The sequence below is a fragment of the Vombatus ursinus genome, unplaced genomic scaffold (genome assembly GCF_900497805.2).
Source record: "Vombatus ursinus unplaced genomic scaffold, bare-nosed wombat genome assembly UNPS02014847.1, whole genome shotgun sequence".
In the NCBI taxonomy this organism is placed as follows: Eukaryota; Metazoa; Chordata; class Mammalia; order Diprotodontia; family Vombatidae; genus Vombatus; species Vombatus ursinus.
This window is the reverse complement of record NW_020954625.1, coordinates 6,202,227-6,225,175: the sequence shown is the minus strand read 5'-3', so window position 1 is coordinate 6,225,175 and position 22,949 is coordinate 6,202,227. Positions and strand designations below refer to the sequence as shown.

The 22,949-nt window shown below is 42.0% G+C and overlaps 1 protein-coding gene across 2 annotated transcripts in view; it reads right to left on the bottom strand.

Moving 5' to 3' along the window:
• Nucleotides 1-6,744, bottom strand: part of DNA2 (DNA replication helicase/nuclease 2) — a 42,248-nt gene extending 35,504 nt beyond the window's left edge. For both annotated transcript variants that reach the window (XM_027840528.1, XM_027840529.1), the window contains exon 1: nt 6,662-6,744. In XM_027840528.1, the coding sequence (XP_027696329.1) occupies nt 6,662-6,744 (83 nt within the window). The remainder of the gene's footprint in view (nt 1-6,661) is intronic.
• Between the last annotated feature and the right edge of the window lie 16,205 nt (nt 6,745-22,949).

Here is a 22,949-nt window from a genome sequence, read left to right as displayed (position 1 = left end):
TAGAAAAACTTCTAAGATATGCAATGTGTAACCTGCTCCTCTTTTAGCTTTTCCAAATTTGTAAGCTTTAAGAGGGCTCCTTCCTCAGTCTGGCACTCAGGAGAAAGACACCATTTAAACTGAATAAGTATTGAACAACACCCAATACCACTTGAGTGAGCCCAAGGAAAACTAAGGGTAGGCATACTGCTTGGGACTATAACAGGAAAAGGCAGAGGGAGAAACTTCAGATGAGGGAAGCCAGGACAGAGAGCTACGGTCTTTGTGGAACTCAGAAAACCTTAGAATGAATCAGGATCTGGAAAACGGACCTCAGAGGCCAACCTACCCACCTCAATGCAAGAATTCATTTCTTTATGACAGCCCAGACATGTTGCCCCAATTTAAATATTCTCAATGAGCAGGAGCTCACCCTCTAACAAGGTTAAGCATTAGAAACTTCTTCATTATGTTAAGCCAAAAATTGCCTCCTAGTACCTTTGACCTACTGGGACACACAAGAGCTATCCTTCATGCACTTGAAAAGCTGTCATGTGGTACAGGGACTGGACTATTCTGTTGGCTCCCAGAAGGCAGAACCGCAGGTCACTTAGTCCAACATGGATCTGATAATGCCCAACAAATCATCATCTAGCTTTTTTCTGAATGCCTTGATTGAGAAGGCGCCCATGACTTCTACAGGTGACCTGTTCCTCTCTTAGAGCCTCTCATTGTTCGAAAAATCTTCCTAGGTTGTGCCTCTCAGCAACCTTCCCCAACTGCTCCAAGGTCTGCCCTAATCTACCCTGTAAAAAAAGGGGGAGAGGTTGTCCACCTCTTCTGACACTGGCTTGTTATAACCACTGCTTCCTTTTCGAGCTGTTCACAAACCCTCCCTTTAATAACATAACCTTGAATTTTGCCAGGGATCAAAGTAAGGCCCAGTGACCTTTGGTTTTCAGTCTCTTCTTCCCATTTGGGAAAATCAAGACATGTGCCATCTTCTAGACCTGTGACACTGCTCTCATTTCCCACAATCTTTCAAGGATCTCAGATGGTGGCTCAGCATTCGTGTCTCCCAGCTTCAGCACCCAGGGACAGGTCATTTCTGTATAGTGTGGACATAGAATCTCAATCTATCAAGAGGTGGTAGGGGCTCCTCCCTTGCTATCTTCCTACTTATTCTTGGGAATCAGCTCCCTAGTATTTGTTTCCCACTAACCTGGTTGTAGTTCAAGATCATAAGAATAGGGGGCAATAAGGGACGTGTAATTCCCACGATATACTAGAGAACACAATGTAAGGCACTGAATTGTATATAGTTTAATCCAACAATAATGCCTATTACGTAGGTGCTGCGGAGAAGAAAGATTTAAATAAAATATGATCCCTGCCAATGTAAAGCTTACAACCTCATAGTCCTACTTATTATATAGGTCAATCAAGCAACAAACAAGCATTTAAGCAACTACTATGTGCCCAACACCATTCCAGCCTCTGGAGATAAAAAGACCATAGTGAAACACCTGCTGTCCTCAAGGAGCTCATACTCTAGTGGGGGCTGGGGGACAGAATACATACATACATAAAGGTACACAAAACAAGAAAAAGGTAATCTTGGGAGGAAGGCTCCAGCAGCTAGGGGGCTCAGAAAAGGCCTGGAGACATAGGACTTGAGCAAAGCTTTGAATGAAACCAGAGATTTCTAAGAGGCTGAGATAAAGGAGGGCATTCTCAGCATGAGAGACAGCCTGTGGAAAGACACAGAGGGAGTGCCATGTTTGAAAGACAGCAAGGTGGCCACCTTGGATGGACCACAGGGTAATGAAAAAGAGGACTGGAAGGGTCAACTGGAATCAGGTTGTGAAGGGACTGAAATGCCAAACAAAGAGCTTATATTTGGTTCTCAAGGTAAGAAGGAGTTTACCGAGTATGGGGGTGAGCCGGTCAGAGATCCACTCTGGAAAATCACTTTGGCAGCTGTGTAGAGGATGGATTAGAAGAACAAGGGACTTGAGAAATGATGACCACTTAGGAGGCCATTGTAATAGTGGAGGCAAAAGGTAACAAATGGCTGAAATAGGACAGTGGTCATATAGGTGGAGAGAAGGGGAGGGTTATGAGAGACGTCGTAAAGACAGAAAAGCCAAGAGATATGGTGACTAACCGACTACATGTGAAGGAGAGCAAAGAGACGAGGATGTTTCAAAATTTTGAGTTTTTCAATAACTGGAGGACGAGGAGTGCCCTTGACAGAAATGGAGAAGTTCAGAAAAGGGGTGGCGGTTTTTTTTGGGAGGAAAGGTAATGATCTCTGTTTCGGACGTGTTGTTCAATCAGCAATGGAGATGTAGGACAAGACCAGGAAGGAGGCCAGGGATGGAGATAGCTCTAGGCCTCATCAGTAGAGACCGATCTAAGCACGTGAGAACTAATGAGGTCACTAAGGGAAACAGACCCTGGACAGGGAATAGGAAGGTGGTACAGAAGGTGATCCAGCAAAGGAGACTGAGAAGGAGCAGCCAGACAAGTAAGAGAATGGAGAGACAGCAGGGTCACAAAACCCAGAAAGGAGAAAGGATCTGAGAGAGGTTAGGGAGGAGAAGCATTAAATGAAGACCATCAAGTCATGGTCCTAAGAGGAGATGGATAAGCCTTTAACATGAATTTTCTCCTTGACCTCACCTAGAATTCTTTTGGATTTCTACTAGGCCCTGCATTTCCAAAGGTGACTTGATCAATGAATCATCCTGGTTATTCACACCTGTGCCAATTTAGCCCAAGGCCCCAAAGTCCTTCTTGTTTCACTTTCCCCAAATGATGTCTCAAGAATTTCACTGGGTTTATTCTTTTAAGGCTGGAAGCTGAATAGTAGTAATTCTGAGTTCTCCCTTGCTGAAAAAACTCAGGTTAGGAAAAGCACCGGGAAGACGCTCAGCTCTTGCAAAGGTCAGGGTATTGGCAGAATATCTGCCTCTGCTGGCAGAGGCAAAAGGAGGGAGGAATCTTGCAAATAGAATTCTGCAGAAATAACAAGGAGAGTTGTAGCTTGGGTTTGGAGAGTAAGCACTTCACAAGATATGTTCCCATTTGATCTGATGTCTGCACCCCAGAGCTTTCTCCCTACAGAAACCAACTCCAGGGAGAGGCACCATGTGAGGACTTCATGGGACAGATGCTGAAAAGAGGATCAGAGGAGGCAGAGCTAGAAGACATCTCCGATGTCACTTAGTCCAACCTTCTCATTATCCAGATGAGGAAACTGAGGCGCAGAGAGCCCAGGTAACCTGACCAATATTGTGCAGGAAGCATGCTTTCAAAGGATGGAAAAACAGGTCCTGGGACTCCTTCCGTTGCATCCTTCTGCTGCACTCTGGGCTGTCACCTTCCATAGGGAGCAGGGGAGGATTCCATCTGGCCTTCAAACAAGAGAGAACGGGGAGCCAGCTTGGCATACCACCTCGTCTCTCTGGGCTGGACTATCTACATCTCCAAAGTCCTCTGCCACTCTGAGGAGTCTATAAAATAAAGCCCACCTAAACCTCCAGAGGGAAGGTTAGCACTAGCACCACACACTGGATGCAACTCCTGTCTGGCTCCCTTTGTAACACACAGTGCCTAGAACAGCAAGGGCACACTGCAGTCTGTTAAACGCTTGATTGAGGCAGCTAGGTGGTGTAGTGGATACAGCTCTGGCCTTGGAGTCTGAAGGACCTGAGTTCAACTCCAACCTCAGACATTTGACACTTACTAGCTGTGTGACCCTGGGCAAGTCATTTAACCCTGATTGCCTCACCAAAATAAATAAATAAATAAATAAAGATGCTTGATTGAAGCTGTGGTATATGATTGTGATGGAATACTATTATGCTATAAGAAATGACAAGAAGGATGATTTCAGAAAAACCTGGATTTACATGAACTGCTGCAAAGTGAAGTGAACAGAACCAGGAGAACGTTGTACACAGTAACAGCAACATTGTACCATGATCAACTGTGAATGACTTGGTTATTGTCAGAAATACAATGATCTAAGACAACCCTAAAGGATTCATAATGAAGCTTATGATCCACGTCTAGAGAAAGAATTGATTTTGTTTGAATACAGACCAAAGCAGGCTATTTTTTACTTTCTTTCATTCTTTTTGAGTCTTTTTGTACAAAATGACTAATATGGAAATGTTTTACATGACCGCATATGTATAATCTATATCTGATCGCTTAAAAAGGAGCGTTGTGGGGGGGGAGAAGGGAAGGGAGGGATAGAATTTGGAATGCAAAACTTAAAAAAATTTTTTTAATTGTTTTAACATGTAGTTGGGGGAAAATTGTGTGTGTGTGTGTGTGTGTGTGTGTGTGTGTGTGTGTAATTTTTAAAAACCATCAAAAAATGCTTGATTGACTGCTCTGAGAGTTGGAGACCAGGTAATGGACCTCACTTGAGTATATAGCCTTGCCCATAAACACAGAAATTTAACCTCTTCTGCCAAGGCCTAAGCTCTGGGAGGCATCATCTTCAAGGAGACTCTCGGGTGGAGAGGGAGACATAGGAACACCGGTTCTGCTAGCTCTAGCACTCACAGCACTGCATGTCATTTGGTAAAGAGGAATAGAGATTTTATAAAAAAAATGCTAAAGCCGAGAAGCTACCTGTATGTACATGCAGCCACAGGGCAGCTGAGTACTACACTAAATTACTCGAAATGCCTAAAGACCTGGAGGAAGACGTCTGGCTGATAGAGCATTAAAGAAGGACTCAGAGAATCACAGCATAAGATGTCATTTTCATCAGCCCACAACAATGAGGTCCAGAAGCTTGGCGCTCATCTCATCCAACCTCCTTACTTAAAGAGGCAAATACTGAGGCCCAGAATGGAGAAGTGACTTCCTGAAGGCCAAAGAACCTCAGCCATCAGAGGTAAGTCAGAAAAAAACACTAGCTTTGGAATCAGGAAACTGCAAACAGAAGACAGTGTGGTACAATGAAAAGACAGAGATGAGCCTGGAATTGGGGACTCTGGTTCAAATCTCTGCTGTCACATGCTACCTGTCTGACTTTGGTCAGGTCCCTTTACTTCTGTGGGCCTCAGTTTCCTCAACTGTAAACTGAGGGGGGTGGATTAGGTGGCCTCTAGGGTCCCATATGGCTCTAAATCCATGACCTTATGATCTTTATCTGTAAAACGAGAAGGCCAAACAAAATAACCTCTAATAGTTCAGGCCTTCCTCACCTCTGGCCTGAACTACCGCCACAAGAGCCTCCAAGATGGTCACCAAATCTCTCTCTACCCCAACTCATTCTCCACATACAGGGTGAACTGATTTTCCTATAGAGCAGCTCTGACTAATAGTATACCCACTGCCATGGATCCTCACTGCTTCCAACTAAAAGACAAACATCTGATTGACGTTTAAATCCCTAACCAACCAGGCCTCAAACCACCCTCCTGGTCCTCTTCTGTCCGTCCATTACTCCTCCCTCCCACAGCACACCCCATCCCCCAACAGGGCAGAGCGTCCTTCACCTCCCACTCTTAGAAGCCCTCATTTCCTTCCAAGTTTTGCTTGAGCTGCCAATCTGGAGTCCATTAACTTTAAAAATATACATATTTTGATAACTGTATTTCAATACAACCGAATTAGAAGCAGCCGGAGATAGAGCACTGGGCCTGGAGCTAGGAAGCGCTGAGTTCAAATACAGCCTTACACCTAACACCTGTAGGAAGCCGAGCAAGTCACTTTACCTGTCTGCCTCAGTTTCCTCAACTGTAAAATGAGGATAATAACAGAACTTAATTCACAGAGTTTTTGTGAGGATCCAACTAGATAATGTTTGTGAAATGTTCGGCGCAGTGCCTGGCACCTGGTGGGCACTTTTCCCCACCAGTTTCCTTTGTATTTCCTCTGTACTTTCTTTTGCACATAATTGTGTCTTGTCTCAGAAAGTCTTTTTTTCCTTTCTTTGTATCGACTTTGTACAGTGCCTGGTACACGGTAGGTGCTTAATACATTATTAAAAACATTATTCTGAGAAGGGGTCCAAGACACACACACACACACACACACACACACACACACACACACACAAGACTAAAAAGGGACTGCTCTATCAACCTAAGAGCCTAGGAACTCGATCTCTCCTGCTCTCCAAGCCTTGGTTTGGCATTCAAAGCCCTTCATACCCACCCCCACCCCCACCCCCCCATCACCCAGACACACGTTTCCAGGCTCCTTCCACCTCCCACCCTTACCCCATGGCCTCCCTGCACTTGCCCCAACCAGAGCCTCCGTCTCCCGCCTCCCCCAGGTCCGGGGACCCACCCCCCCACTTGCACCCCTAGGCTTCAGGGCGTGCTCTCAGACCGCCAGGCCCAAGAAGCCTACCCCAGCCCTTTAATTCCAGGCCTTCCCTCCGGGAATGATCTCCAGGGACCCAGGGTGGTTTGCACCCGGTCTCCCGATTCGACAGTAAGCGCCCTGAGGGCAGGGCTCAGGCGCGCGGCCCCCACCCCATTCACGCATTCATTCATGCATTCATTCCCCCACTCCTTCAAGCACCCTTTCGTGCCCAGCCCGGGGCAGGGGGCCTACGGGAGCCCGGGGGGCTCAGTCCGCGCCGCCCGCGCCCGCTCTCGCGTCCGCCATTCAAATCTCCCGCTCCCTCCCGGGCCCCGCGGCTCACTGGGCGGCGGGCGCCGGCGCCTCCTCCGCGAGCGTCTTCCTCCTCAGCAGCTCCAGCTTGTCCAGCCCCGGCCCCAGCTCCATCGCTCGGCCGGCCGGGGGTGAGTGGTGGGGGACCCCGGCTGAGCCACTCGGGGCCGGCGGCGCTCCTGGGGACGCGCGGGGCCGGCAAAGCGGCTGCGCATGCGCCCGGATCCCTCCCCCCCCCTCCTCCCTCCTCCCCTTCTCCCCTCCTCCCCCAGCAGCGCGGGCGGAGCCGGGTCCCAGGCCCCTGCTGGGGTGCAGGGTCGGCTCCTGTTTAACCTTCTCCGCCTGACGAGCGGCTGCTTTACCTTCTTACGCCCTCCGCTTCCCCCCATGAACAAGAGGACAAACAACCCCCGTCACTGATGGTCCCGTGTGGTCCGGGCCTGGAGCGCGGGGCTCCCTCTGCCCCGGAGCGCGTGTCCCTGTGCGGGGCGCCGAGCTGCGGGGTCCGGCCTGCCTCCAAGCCCTGCTGCTGGCTTCTCCTGTGCCCCTGGTCAATACCAGGACCGTCATAGCGGCTGCCGTTTATCCAGCACATGGGACAAATACTACACCATCCTCACCACACACAACACACTAGGCAGGTGCTAGTATTATCATCCTCATTTTACAGATGAGTAAACTGAGGCAGACGGGTAAAGAGACTTGCTCCGGGTCGAGCAAGTAGTATCTGCGGTGGGTTTTGAACTGAAACTGTAGGTCCAAGGCTCTGTTCGATGTGCCTGAGTGGTCTCTATATTTCACTCATCATCAGTTCATTCAAGTCTTCCCAGGTACAAAACCTGTTTTGTACCCGGTAGGGGTGGACAGGGATCCCACTCCCCCCACCCCATCCCACCCCAGCCCAAAGTGTGCCCTCCAGATAGGAACCAGTCCTGGCAGGCATATCATCCCGTCCCCGATCAGTGGCTAAGAAATCCCACCATCATTTGTTGTTCAGTCGTTTTTCAGTCGTGTCCGACTCTTGGTGACCCCATTTGGGGTTTTCTTGGCAAAGATTCTCGAGTGATTTGCCATTTCCCTCTCTAGCTCATTTTACAATTGAGGAAACTGAGGCAGGCAGGGTTAAGTGACTTGCCTGGGGTCTCTATTCCCCAATAGAATGCAAACTCAAGGGCAAAGACTGTTTCCTTTTTGTCTTTGGATTTCCATGGCCCTGACCAGTGTCCTTGTTTAATATTTATTGAATGAGTGAAAACATTTATTAAAAGCCTATGTAGACAGGTAGCATAAAATCCTAAGATTTAGAGCTGGAAGAGATCTGAGAAGCCCAACTTTCTCATTTTACAGAGTTTCTTTCTCTTGTTCCAGACCACACATTCAGATGACAAAGCCCAAGTCCTCTTGACTCCAAATTAAGTATTATTTTCCTTTTTTGAAAATTTATTTAGTATTTTTTATAATTTTCCCAGGTAATGTGTAAAAACGATTTTTACATTCATTTTTAAAACTGAGTTCCAAATTCTCTCCCTTCCTCCCTACCCACCTCACCCGAACTGAGAAAGCAAGCAACTGGATATAGGTTATTCATGTGTGGTCATGGAAAACGTTCCCAAAATAGTCCTGTTGTGAAAGAAAACAAACAGAAACAAAAAATACCTCAAGAAAAATAAAGCATTCCCCAATTGATAAATGGTTAAAGGATATGAACATGCAATTTTCAGATGAAGAAATTAAAGCTATCTATAGTCATATGAAAAAATGCTCTAAATCACTATTGATTAGAGAAATGCAAATCCAAATGATTCTGAGGTACCACATCACACTTATCATATTGGCTAACATGACAAAACAGGAAAATGATAAATGTTGGAGAAGATGTGGGAAAAACAGTGGAGAAATTGGAAGATAGGGACAATTTGAGAAATCATGGCACTGTAACCCTAATCAAAAGGAATGAAAAAATACAAGAGAATGTGAAATATCTCATTGGAAAAACAACTGACCTGGAAAATAGATCCAGGAGAGAGAACTTAAAAATTATTGGACTGTCTGAAAGCCATGATCAAAAAAAGAGCATAGACATCATCTTTCAAGAAATTATCAAGGAAAACTACCCTGATATTTTAGAACCAGAGGGCAAAATAGAAATTGAAAGAATCCACCTATTACCTCCTGAAAGAGATCCCCAAAGGAAAACTCCTAGGAATATTGTAGCCAAATTCCAGAATCCCCAGGTAAAGGAGAAAATATTGCAAGCAGCCAGAAGGAAACAATTCAAGTATTGTGGAAACACAATCAGGATAACACAAGATTTAGCAGCTTCTACATTAAGGGTCAGGAGGGCATGGAGTATGATATTCCAGAGGGCAAAGGAGATAGGACTACAACCTAGAATCACCTACCCAGCAAAACTGAGTATAAACCTTCAGGGTAAAAAATGGTCATTCAATGAAACAGGGGAGTTTCAAGCATTCCTGTGGAAAAGACCAGAGCTGAATAGAAAATTTGACCTTCAAATACAAGACTCAAGTGGAACATGAAGAGGTAAACAGGAAAGAGAAATCATAAAAGACTTATTAAGATTGAACTGTTTACATTCCTGCAGGGAAAGATGATATTTGTAACTCATGAGTCCTTTGTCAGTATTAGGGTAGTAGGAGGGAAAAAAATTATATGTATGTATAGATAGATAGATAGATAGAGGGCACAGATAGATAGAGGGGTGAGTTGAAGATGAAGGGGTGATATCTGGAAAATAAAATTAAGGGATGAGAGAGGATTATACTGGGAGAAGGAGAAAGGGAGAAGTAGAAGGAGGTAAAATATCTCACATGAAACAGACAAGAAAAAACTTTTACAGTGAAGGGGAAATGGGGGAAGGTGAGAGGGAATAAGTGAATCTTATTCTCATAGGATTTGGCTTAAGGAGGGAATAACATACACAGTGGGGTATGGAAATCTATCTTACCCTACAGGAAAATAAAGGGGGAAGGGGACAAGAGAGCAGGGGGTCAATAGAGGGGAGGACAGATTGGGGAAGGGGATAATCAAAAGCAAACACTTCTGAGAAAGGACAGGGCCAAAAGAGAGAATAGAATAAATGGGGGGTAGGATAGGGTAAAGGGTAATATACTTAGTGTTTCACAACAGGACTACTGTGGAAATGTTTTGCATGACTATACATCTATAACCTGTATGGACATGCTTGCCTTTTCAATGAGGGTGGGTGGGGAGGGAGAAAGGGAGAAAATTTATAACCCAAAGCTTTAAAAACACATGTTAAAAATAAAAAAAAGGAAAAGAAAAAAATAACTCTTCCCATCCCATGGGCATATATGTACAAAGATGCATGGAATCTTCCTACAGTCAATAAATATTTAAATTCATAAAAAAAAAGAAAGTTAGTGGATAAAGATTAAATAAAGGGTTGGCATTACATAGAACAGTTTTAGAACTGTATCCAAAGACCTATAAAACATTACATACCCTTTGACCCAGCAATACCACTACTAAGTCTATATCCCAAACAAGATTAAAAAAAGGAAAATGACCTATATATACAAAAACATTTATAGCAGCTCTTTTCTGGTGGCAGAGAATTGGAAATTGAGGGGATTCCATCACTTGGTGAGTTGCTGAACAAGTTGTAGTAGATAATTGTGATCGAATACTATTGTGCTAAGAGAAATGATGAATGACATACTCTCAAGGGAAAAAACTGATGTAGAGTGAAATGAGTGGAATGAGGAGGCCATTTTACATAGTAACAACAATATTGCAAGATCATCAATTATGAATGACTTAGCTATTCTCAGCAACACCATGATCCAAGACAACTCTGAAGTAATTATGATGGAAAATGCTATTCATCCCCAGACAAATAACTGATGGAATCTGAATACTGATTAAAGCATACTTTTTAAAAAAAAATGTAACGGAATACTATTGTGCTATAAGAAATGGTGAGCAGGCAGACTTCAGAAAAACCTGGAAAGACTTGTGTGGACTGATGCTGAGTGAAGTGAGCAGAACCAGGAGTGCTGTACACAGTGGCAGCCATGTTGTGTGATGACTAACTTTGATAGACTACGCTCTTCTCAGCAATGCCAGGATCTAAGACATCTCCAAGGGACTCATGGTGGAAAGTGCTGTGCACATCCAGAGGGGGAACTGTGGAGTCTGGATACAGATCAAAGCATACTATTTGCTCTTTTTTTTTCTTCTTCTGTTTTGTTTTGTTTCTTCTTTCTTGTGGTTCCTCCTGTTGGTTCTAATTCTTCTTTATGGCATGACTAATGTAAAAATATGTTTAATAGGAATGTATATGTAGAGCCTATATCAGATTGCATGACGTCTTGGGGAGGGGGAAGGGGAAGGAGGGGGGGAAAGCTTGGCAACTCAAAATCTTTTGAGGGACAGCTAGGTGGTGCAGTGCATAGAGCTCCAGCCTTGGAGTCAGGAGGACCTGAGTTCAAATGTGGCCTCTGACACTTGACACTTAACTAGCTGTGTGACCCTGGGCAAGTCACTTAACCCTGATTGCCTCACCAATAAACAAAAACAAACAAAAAAAAAAGCTTATGGAGGTGAATGCTGAAAACTACAAATAAATTAATTAATTAAAAATAAAATTTAAAAAGTATCTGGTAGAAAGAAAAAAATAAAACTCAATATTATTAATTGATTCAAAAGAAAAAAGAAAAAGAAAGTAAAAAACTTATGCTTCAATCTGTATTAAAACACTATCAGTTCTTTCTCTGGGTATGGATAGCATTTGAACATAAGTCCTTCAGTTGTCTTGAATCACTGTACTGATGAAAATAGCTAATTCATTCACAGCTAATCATCTTAAAATATTGCTGGTACTTTGTACACAGTACATTTCACTTTGTATCAGCCCATGCAAATCTTTCCAGGTTTTTCTGAATGGATTCTGCTCATCATTTCTTATAGTACAATAGTATTGCATCACAATCATATAACCACAAATTGTTCAACCATTCCCTGAACTATCACCCTTTGGGCATAGTTCCAAATTGCTCTACAGAATAGTTGAATCCGATCACAAATCAACCAGCAGTGCATTAATGTCTCATTTTTCCCACATCCTCTTCAACATTTGTCATTTACTTTTTCTATCCTATTAGCCAATCTAATAAGTATGAGGTAGTACCTCAAAATTGTTTTAATTTGCAATTCTCCAATCAAAAGTGAGTTAGACTATTTTTTCATATGGCAATAGATAGCTTTGATTACTTCACCTGAAAACTTCATATCTTTTGATCATTTATCAATTGGGGAATGGCTTAAAGTGCTATTTTCAATGCCTACAACATTTAATATACAGTAAAAAAAAACACTAATGGTAATATATTCAAATGAAAGTATCTTCAAGTGGTGGGGGGGGGGCTGTGATGGGCTTTAAGATTTCAAGCATGATGGCCCCATAGTACACAGATGTGGCCGTGCTTCAAAACTACTCTCTATGCCTATTTCCAATATGCATTTTGGGGAAAGCATTCATTTGAGATAGCCTTTATCATAGCATTTCAGGCTTATCTCTTGTACAGTGTGAGATGTTGGTCTATACCTAGTTGCTGCCAGATTGCTTTCCAGTTTTCTCAGTAGCTTTTGTTGAATAGTGAATTCTTATCCCAGGAGCAGCTAAATGATGAAGTGGATAGAAGTCAGGGATTCATCTTCAGGAGTTCAAACCCTACCTCAGACACTTAGTAGCTGTGTGACCCTAGGCAAGTCACTTAACCCTATTTGCTTCAGTTTCCTCATTGATAAAATGAGCTGGAGAAGGAAATGGCAAACCACTCCAGTATCTCTGCCAAGAGAACCCAAATGGGGTCATGAAGAGTTGGACACAACTGAACAACCCCAGAAGCTTTGGTCTTTGGTTTTATCGAACACTAGACCAGACCACTGTGCTCATTTGCTCCAGTATATTGTGTACCAGATCTGTTCCATTGATCAACCTTTTTATTTCTATTGCTAAACTTTAGAACAAAATAAGTCTTAAGTCATTTTGGAATTTAGAGATTATTTACCATTGATTAATTTGATGCTAATTAATAAATATTTTAATCTCTTCCATTTTAATATTAATGAATCCTAATGCTGAATTCATTAAAGGTAATAAGAGCTAACATTTATATAGCTGTATAAGCTTTGTAAAGGGCTTTACACATATTATCTCATTTGATCCTCATGTCAACTTTGTGAAATAGGTACTCTTTTTATCTCCATTCTACAGATGGGGAAACTGAGGCTGAAAGATTAAGCGACTTGCCCAGAACCACACAGCTAGTATGTCTGAGGAAGAATTCAAACTCAGATCTTTCTGATTCAAAGGCGAACATTCTATTCACTATGCCATCTAGCTGCCTCTACTATAGGTTAAAATACAAGGGAAACCCCCTTCTCCTAACAAATTGCTTAATTATACCATCAGAGGAAGGATAGATTTGAGGAATCAATTTCACTTGGATTTGAGAAAATACAATTTCCTTGACACAATTTCCCTCCTACATGCAAGATGGCAGCCCAATCAGCCATGCCCATCCTGTTCAACCATTTTTCATGTTCTTCTGTAAATCCACTAAAAGGAGGGATCTTCCTCTAGGTCTCCTGGTGTTGACCAAAGATACATGCAATCATCATGTAGCAGAGCATATTATCTTTTCCTTTTGCTCCATGACTGGCCAATCATTTCTTGTCCCATTTCCCCAGGGACATTCTTTACATGTTATCTATTGTTATTCTAAAGGTGTGATTCCTGTCCAGTGACCAAATAAGTGGTCATTCTACCAGACCAATGGAACCTTATCAATCATAAGGAACTATAAGCAAAACCCAAATGCATTCTGACACCCCAGAATGCAAAAACTCCCTTCAGTAATAATTTAGATTATGGATCTTGGTAGTAATAAGATGTCTCCTGCTTCACTGTTCAGTCCAGCTCAGTCATTTCTCCATGTTATAAATAATAGAAGTGATGTTCTTCACTTATCACTAAGACACTGCTGACATCACTCTGCACATTTTTATTTTAATTAAATTTTAGGATTTCAGTTCCAAACACCCAACTCTAATCATCTTTTGAGATCTGACTGGAAAATGAATCATACACAGCATGAGCTGGAAATCTGTGGCAGGCAGAGAAAACTGCCAAGGGACTGAAAGTTGCAGACTAGAGTCCTGAGCATCCTAAGGGGTGTTAGTGTTGCCATGGCATTTCACCACCTCCTGATACAAAGTGAAAGCACCAACTCTGCAAAGAGTTGCTGAGAAATGAATCTATTTTGAATTGAATTTTGTTAGTTACAGTTAATATTCATGGATTGGTCTCCTGCTGGCAAGAGGTTTGGCAAGACCTATCTGCCCAGAGGTTCTTGCTTTGGGTTTCTGCAATGGCAGATAACCGTTCGATTGGACGTGAGCCACAAAGTCATAAAAAGAAACAAACATTTCTTTGAAAATTCAACATTTAATAAATATCTGCCATACAAAGTGAGGGGGATGCAAAGACAGAATACAAGGGCAGAAGGCAGAAGGATCCCCCACTCAAATCCAGCCTCAGACATTTACTAGTCATTTAACTTTAGTTTGCCTCAGTTTCCCCAACTGTAAAATATAACATATACGCATAACAAATAAAATATATAAAATAACAAATAAAATATATATGTAAATATAACATATAACAAATAACAGCATCTACCTCACAGGGTTGCTGTGAGGATCACACGATATAACATTTGTAAAGTGCTTAACAGGCCTGGCACATAGTAGGCACTATATATTTATTCACTTCCCTCCTATTTTATTTACTAGGTGCTGGGGATAAAAAGTCAAAAACAAACATCTTTGCCCAAAAGGAGCTTATGTACTACCATAGGGAAACTACGTACCCAAATAAGACAATAATGTCAATATGAAGCGATTTCACGAAGACAAAGAAAGCATTAACAACTGTGGGGATAAGAAGCAGCCTCCAATAGGGCCTGGTGACCATGAGTAGACGGGAGCTAGGGAGTCCAAGGCACAGAGGTGACAGGAGAGAATCTGTCCCAACTGTTGGAGTGGGACATGGAATATCATGTGCCAGGTGTGGCCAGAGGACTAATTATCCAGAACATCATCTCCCATAGTGTCCTGCACAAAGTGGGATCCTTAATAAATATTTCTAGAGTGATCAATTTAATAGTCAGCAGCCTCTTAACAAAGAGGAAAAAGTCCTGGTTTATTGGGACCTGAGTACAGAGATGCCAAAATCCTATTCCAGGATCTCACAAAAGCAGGGAGATGTCCATCCACTTCTGAAGGCTATAGTAGTGTAACTCAAGCTCTGGCAGGTTCCACCAACCTGGAAAGGCTGAAAGTACAGATCTAGCTTGAGGTGGGCCAGCCTGGAAGAGCTTGGAGAAGTTCATTACAATGTCAGCTACTTTCCAGTACCATCTATCAAGTCAGGGGGGCTTATGATCTATGTCAGTTCAGGGAGAATTTAAACTAAAACCCCCACAGAATCCTTAAGCATGAAGCTATGAAGAGCCTTAGAAGAGATTCGTTCAACATTTCTAAATAACTATTGGTAAATCTTGGAATGGGACCTATATTTCATGACCCTCTCTTCTCCGAGACTAGAGGTCAATTCAATAGGGCACCCACGTTGTCTCTAAATGCCGTTTAGTGGGGGGAAGAGAATGAGTATTTATATAGCACCTACTGTGTGCCATACACTGTGCTAAGCACTTTACAAATTGTTTCATTTGACTAGTTAAACTCACAATTGCTGTGGGTCCTCCTGGGAGACCAGAGGAATAGGTAAGAAAGGAAAAAGGAAGTAGAAAATACAGTCAAACACGTTGAAACTGGGAATTTGATCCAAAGCAGTTGATATGTCAGGGAATAATTTGAGCATAATATGAATTTTTATTTGCTTATGCACAATTTTATCCTCAAAAAACAGTGAGAGGACACAGAAAAGTACTCCACTTCACAGTAACTCACAAGGGACAATCTTTCCAAGGCCCGCTTCCACCAGCGACACTCACGGCCTTTTTCAAAGTAAGCACCATATTTATTGTCCATGTTCTGTTGGAGTAGGACCTGTAAGCTTTTCTGGTCTGCTCCTACCCCTCTCCTACCTTCCACCAGGACCACGACCCTAAAATGGCAGCCCACAAAGGCTACCCTTTGACCTGCAGTACCTGAAATGAGCAACAACCCAAGGCCACAGACACTACCATTGTTTATTGTAATGTTTTGTATTTCTTAACCATTTACTATATATTAATCTATGCTACTATTTTTATTAGGTTCCTATACAAGGTCTGGGAACTAGGTGGCACAGTGGATAGAGCACCAGGCCTGGAAGTCATCTTCCTGAGTTCAAATCCAGCCTCAGACACTAGCTGTATGATCCTGGGCCAGTCATTTAACCCTGTTTGCCTCAGTTTCCTCATCTCTGAAATGAGCTGGAAAAGGAAATGGCAAACCCCTCCAGTATCTTTGCCAAGAAAAACCCAAATGGGTCAGGAAGAGTCAGACACAACTGAATGATACTTTTTGTCATTGATGGTTTTTAGTGTTGTGCCCCTAAACCCATTTTCCCCATAAGCCATAATTTTGCATAATTTGGTGGTTTTTAGAATACATTATGTCCCATTCCATCCTAACTGAATATAGGTTATAATTTATTTATAAATTTATATATATATATGTATATATGTGTATATATATATATATATATATATATATATATATATCCTCTATATCAGTTGTCATCTCTATGCAGAGGATTTCCAGATCCATATATGGCCAGACCTAAATACCCTACTTAACCAGTCCTGCAGGGCTTCCATTTGTGAAAAGACTGCTCTTGCTTCCCTCCTACCCTCTGTTCTTGGCTTCTGGACCCCAAAACCATGGCTCTGCTATTCTCATCTTTAGATTTTTCCACAGTAACCTTCTCAAAACACACACACACACACACACACACACTCTCTCTCTCTCTTACTTCTCCCATTGGTGAGTTCCTCCTGAGGCTTCCATTTCATGCACAAGGCGAGAGTGGCCTGGATACCTTTCCATGCCCTTTTCCTTGCCTCCTGACAGGCACCTTCATGCATTTCCACTGCTTACCTTTTTGAGTTCCATTTTATCTGTTGTCTTACTACATTAATATGGAGCTGCTGGAGGGCAGGGCTCTTCTTTTTGCTTATGCTTAGTACAGTGCCTGGTACATAGTAAGGCCTTAATAATGCTTGTTTCATTCTTCCCAAGCTGCCTACTGGATGTCCATAAACATCCCAAACTCAACATGCCCAAAACAAAATGACTATTTCCCCCAGAAACTCCCCTAACCTTTCTATTCCATGGAGGTGACAACTGCCATTCACCCAGACTCACCAATTCAGTCATTCTTGAGACTATACTCTTTTTTTTGGTGAGGCAATTGGGTTTAAGTGACTTGCCCAAAGTCACACAGCTAGTACGTGCCAAGTGTTTGGTCTGAGGCCGAATTTGAGCTCAGGTCCTCCTGACTTCAGGGCCGGTGCTCTATCCACTGCGCCACCTACCTGCCCCTGACTATACTCTTTCTTGTAGCCAATCAGTTGCCAGACTATGTGAATTCTACCTCCACAAAGACTCCATCTCTTGACACAGCCATTTCCCTAGTTAGACCCTCATCACTCTTGGGGATTACTTCAGTAGCCTTGGTCTTCCTCCCTCTTCACCTCACTGCTATATTAACTCCCATGGCTCCCTATTGCCTCTAGGGTCAAACATGAAGTCCTCTTTTCACTACTTAAAACCCTTCATAACCTGCCCCCCTGCTATCTTTCCAGTCTTGTTACATCTTACTCTCCTCCATGGACTTTAGGTACAGTTTCTCATTGGCCATCTCCATGATGGAATGTTCTGCCTCCCCGACATTCACCTCTTGATTTTTTTCCTACCATTCTGCTCAAATCCCAACTTTTCCAGTCTTCTCTGTGGTTCCCCTCACTCCTGAATACCTTCCCTCTAAGACCCATCTAGTCTGATATGTACATAGTGCTTTTCATGTTGTTTCCTCCACTGGAATGTAGGCTTCTTGAGTGCAAGAACTATGTTGGCCTTTCTTTGACTCCTCAGCACTTTGCAGAGTACCTAGAACACTGTTAGTGCTTACTAGATAGTTGTTCACTGGTATACCAATAACCTTATCCCCAGTCCAAGAGGTTAGCTTGGGATGACTTAGCCTAAGTGAACCCATCTTAGTTCCTAATGATCACTGCATTTCCCTGTGTACTCAAAATTATCAACTTAATAATCCAGTTTAGATGTTTACAGGGACTGGTGTTCTACTCACTGTTCTAATTCACAGAATTACTTCTTCCTTTTTGGAAAAGCAAATTATTTGCCTATCTTCAGTGTTCTAGCACTTAGTTATTCTCCTCCTACAGTTCCTCAAAGACTTGAACTGTTGTTCTGCAACCAAGTTATTTCAATAACCTGGAATGTGAGACCTGACCTTATTTCAAGCACCTGGCTACACTGTTATTATACTCTCTGGGGTGTATGGGGTCTTCAAGGACGAATAACACCTCCGGTATAAGAGCTACTGAGCTCTTTTCAGGGCTGCTTGTCCACCTCCAGTGTCTATCTGATTCACCCAACTCTCACCTGTGGCTCCAAGAAGCCGTGACATGCGTAGAATGGGTGGATGAGAACAACCTAGGAAGTGCCTCTCATGTCACAGGCACTTAATAAGTTTGTTGATTGATTTGTATGCCCAGCAATTAGCTCAGTGCCTGACAGACTGTGCCTGGCAAATGTCTTTTTTCCCCCAATACTTATACTGAATTTTTTTGTATTTATTTAGTATTAATTTTTCCTCAGTTACATGTAAAAACAATTTTTAACATTTGTTTTTAAAACTGAGTTCCAAATTCTCCCTTCCTCCCTCCCTACCACCCCTCATTGAGAAGGCAAGCAATGTAACATAAGTTATACATGTGAAGTCATGCAAAACATATCCGTAAGTCATGTTGTGAAAGAAAACTTAAGACAAAAAAAAATAAAAAGTAAAAAAAAGTGTGCTTCAATCTATATTCAGAAACCATCAGTTCTTTCTCTGGGGATGGAGAGCATTTTTCATCATAAGTCCTTCAGAGTTGTCTTGAATCATTGTATTGCTAATAGAGAATAGCTAAGTCATTCACAGCTGATCATCTTAAATATTGCTGTTATTCAAGAAAAGGACCCACATGTTCAAAAATATTTATGGCAGCTCTTTTTGTGGTGGCAGGGAGTTGGAAATTGAGGGGATGCCCATCAGTAGGGGAATGGCTGAACAGGTTGTGGTGTGAACATGGTGCAATACTATTGTGCTATAAGGAATGGTTAGTGGGCAGACTTCAGGGAAACCTGGAGGGACTTATGTGGAATAGTGCTGGGTGAGGTGAGCAGAGCCAGGAGAGCGTTGTGCACAGTGGCAGCCATGCTGTTCAATGAATAACTGTGATAGACTTAGCCCTTCTCAGCAATGCAAGGATCTAAGACATCTCTAGAAGTCTCATGATGGAAGGTGCTGTCCACATCCAGGGAAGGAACTGTGGAGTTTGAATGCAGATCAAACGATATTATTTGCTCTTTTTTTTCTTGTTTTGTTTTGTTTCCTCTTTCTTGTGGTTCTATTGGTTCTGGTTCTTCCTTACAACATGACTGATGTGAGATTATGTTTAATAGGAATGTATGTGTATAGCCTATATTGAATTGTGCTACGTCTTGGGGAAGGGGGAAGAAAAAATTGGAGCACAAGGGCTTATGGAAGTGATTGTTGATAAATCAAAATAAATTAATAAAAAAGGATGATCAAAACATTAAAAAAATTATTGCTGTTACTTTGTACTCAGTACATTTCACTTTTATCAGCCCATGCAAGTCTTTCCAGGTTTTTCTGGGAGCATCGTGGTCATTTCTTATAATACAATAGTATTCCATCAACCACAACTTTTTGTTCAGCCATTCCTCAATTGATGGGCATCCCTTCAAATCCTAATTCTCAATATTTTTATACATATAGGTCCTTTGCCTTTTTATTTTTTCTCTTTTGGGATACAGACCTAGCAGTAGTTCTGCTAAGTCAAAGGGTATGCACAGTTTTATAGCCCTTTGGGCATAGTTCCAAATTGCTCTATAGAATGATTGAATCAGTTCACAACTCCTGGCAATCATCCAAGAAATAGGTAATCTGTCCTGGTTGAGCGTACTCTTATCATGACAGACTCCTGAGAGGAATAACTGTTAAGTGATGATGGCCATGGTCCAAATGGAATGGGAGATGGGATAGTCACATTGGGTGACGTGATGAATGAACATAAAGATGGAAGCACACCATGCAAAGAGAAAGAACATCCCTCTCCCTCTGCCACATATGACCGTGACTGACCCATTCTCTCCACTCAGTTACTTAGACTTTGGGAGTTTTTGAGATCCAGATGCAACATTATGGAAAAATCAATTCAGTTTGTCATAAGCTATAAACCTGGCCTTCCACAGAATGCCTACTCTAGAGATAGTCTCATTTGATCCAGATCCAGATCTCAAGCTCCCAAGGTTGTTGTGAGGCTCATTGGGAGGACGTCATTGGTCCTCTTCAAAAATGCTATCCACAACTCCAGCTTCTGGGATAAGAACTCACTATTTGACAAAAACAGCTAGGAAAACTGGAAAAGAGTATGGCAGAAAATAGGCATAGATCAACATCTTAAACCATATACCAAAATAAAGTCAAAATGGGTTCATGATTTAAATATAAAGGCTGATACTACAAGCAAACTGGAAGAGCAAGGAATAGTTTTACCTATCAGATTCTTACGCCCTTTCTAAGAGCCATAAAGGATATTAGCATTAACCCTGGTAGCTTTCCAGATATTATTATAGGTCCAAACCAAACATTTGTATTCACCCTTGGTTCTGGGTCCTTCTTTCTGCAGTTTGTACATGTTCTTTACGATCAGCCTTGTTTTCAGTATATTTGCTCTGATTTTATTTCCTGTCCCTCATCCCCAGCACTGAAAGTAATGTCACCCAAAGTTTGTAGTTAGGTACATATAGTGATTGCTCGGGTTACTTCATCGAAGTGGAAAATCAAGTCAATTTATTTTCCATTCAGAATTTGAAGTGTGGCACAGTTCCAGGCGCTAAGACTTGAAGCTGGATGCATTTTTGTTGCTGTTGTCTCCTTAGTTTCACATAAACCTGCTTTGATTAGAAGAATTATGAACTCCAGCTAGGATTCCTACCCAGGACAAAACTAGACCACTCCCTTGATGGTGACTCAGCAATCCTACAGTATTCACATTATCGTGGAATTCCCATGACAATACTAAAAAAGTCTGATAGCTATTGGGACAACCTTACCGGGTTAGGCGTTGGGCAGTTCTGTTTTATACATGTTTAAAACATTACTGTGCCAAAAAAAACACTGAATATGAATAAAGCACAGGAAGATTTATATGAACTGATAACAAAGTACGCAGAACCACGGAAATAGTCTAGACCAATGACTACAATGGAATATTGTACACAGGTAGCTAAGCTTGGCCCTGAAGAAAAGAGTAGAGGGAAACCAGCATTTATTAAGCACCGACTATGTGCTAGGTACTGTGTTAAGCACTTTACAAATGACTCACCCCTGGGAAGTGTTGTTATTTAATGTTACCCCATTTTCGAGTTGAGGAAACTGAGGTAGACAAAGTAATGTATTAAGTAACCTGCCCAGGATCACAAAGCTAGGAAGTGTCTGAGGCTGGAAATGAATTCAGGTCTTCCTGACTCCAAACCCAGTATTCTGACCACTGTACCACCTCACTGCCTAAGAAAAAGCACCACCCTCCTATCTTTCCGGAAGTGGGGCACAATGAGTGTAGAACACTTGTGTATACAGACAAATTCAACTGGTATCTGATCTTAATTAAGGTTGCTGAATCGCATTTTCCCCATTTCTTTTTTCTTTTTTTTAATTCTTTGTTATAGGGAATGGTCCAACAGGGAGGGAAGAAAAGGGATATTACCTAGAGATGAAAGTGATGTAAAAATAAAAAACCATAAATATATTTTCTTTAAAGAGAACACTTGGACAGAAGACAGCCAATAACAATATATGTTTGTGGAATTTGGAGCTGGAAGGGACCTCAGGGATTTGTTCATCAAATTCAACCCCTTCATTTTACAGATGATGAAAACGTGATTCAGAAGTTACCTGTCCAAGGTCACCCAGATGGTAAGATGGCAGTCAAGATTTAAACTTCTCAATCTAGACTCAGAGGTCCTCCGGCCTACAACATTAGAGAGTAGACCAGGCAAAATGAAAAAAGCAAGCCACCACTCCTTGCCAAAATTACTATTTGCATGTTTCAGTTCTCTCTATTGTTGCTGTTCAGTCATTTTCAGTAGCGTCATGACCCTATTTGGGGTTTTCATGGCAGAGATACTGGAGTGGTTTGCCATTTCCTTCTCCAGCTCATTTTACAGTCACTGAAGTGACTTACCCAGAGTCACACACATATACAGCTAGTAAACATCTAAGACCGGATTTGAACTCAGGTCTTCCTAACTCTAGGCCTGGCGCTCTATGCACTGTACCACCTAGCTGCCCAGTTCTCTAAGAAGATGTTGACCCAATGTTAAAGGGTTAAGAACTTCAAAAGGCTCAACTCTTTAAAATGAAGGTATGGGATCTATTTATATCACCCTTCAGAATACAGAGTCATTATTCTTTTATACAACAATCATTTCCCAATAGAACCCTTCCTTATTAAAGAAAAAAAAAGCTCAGCAAAACTGTCTTCAAGAGTTTTCAATACTCTTTTGACACCCAGTCAAAGTAACACCTCTCTAATGAAAGGGAGAATGACTGCTTTTTCATTCCAATATCCTTCTGTAAAGGCCTTTACTGCAGTAAATGAAACCTATAATTTATAAATGAAGGAAATAAATTTCAAAATGACTAAAACATATTTATTTATCATTAAATTTTTGAACATATTCTAGAAATGGAACAGAATGCAAGTTTTCCTTCAGTAAAACATTTGTAGTTTCTTTTCAGGGGATAATAGAAGATATTTGTTTTAGCAATTTAAATTACCTCAAGGTTGCCTGACAATATTTAGTTATAGTATAACCCAAAAGAGGAAACATATACAGCTCTAGGAACACATGCAGTTCCATCAACTGGGAGGTTTATAAATCAAAAAAATATTTATCTGATGAGATGTCAAAACAAAACTAACAATTCAACCAATTTTTTCCAAAAA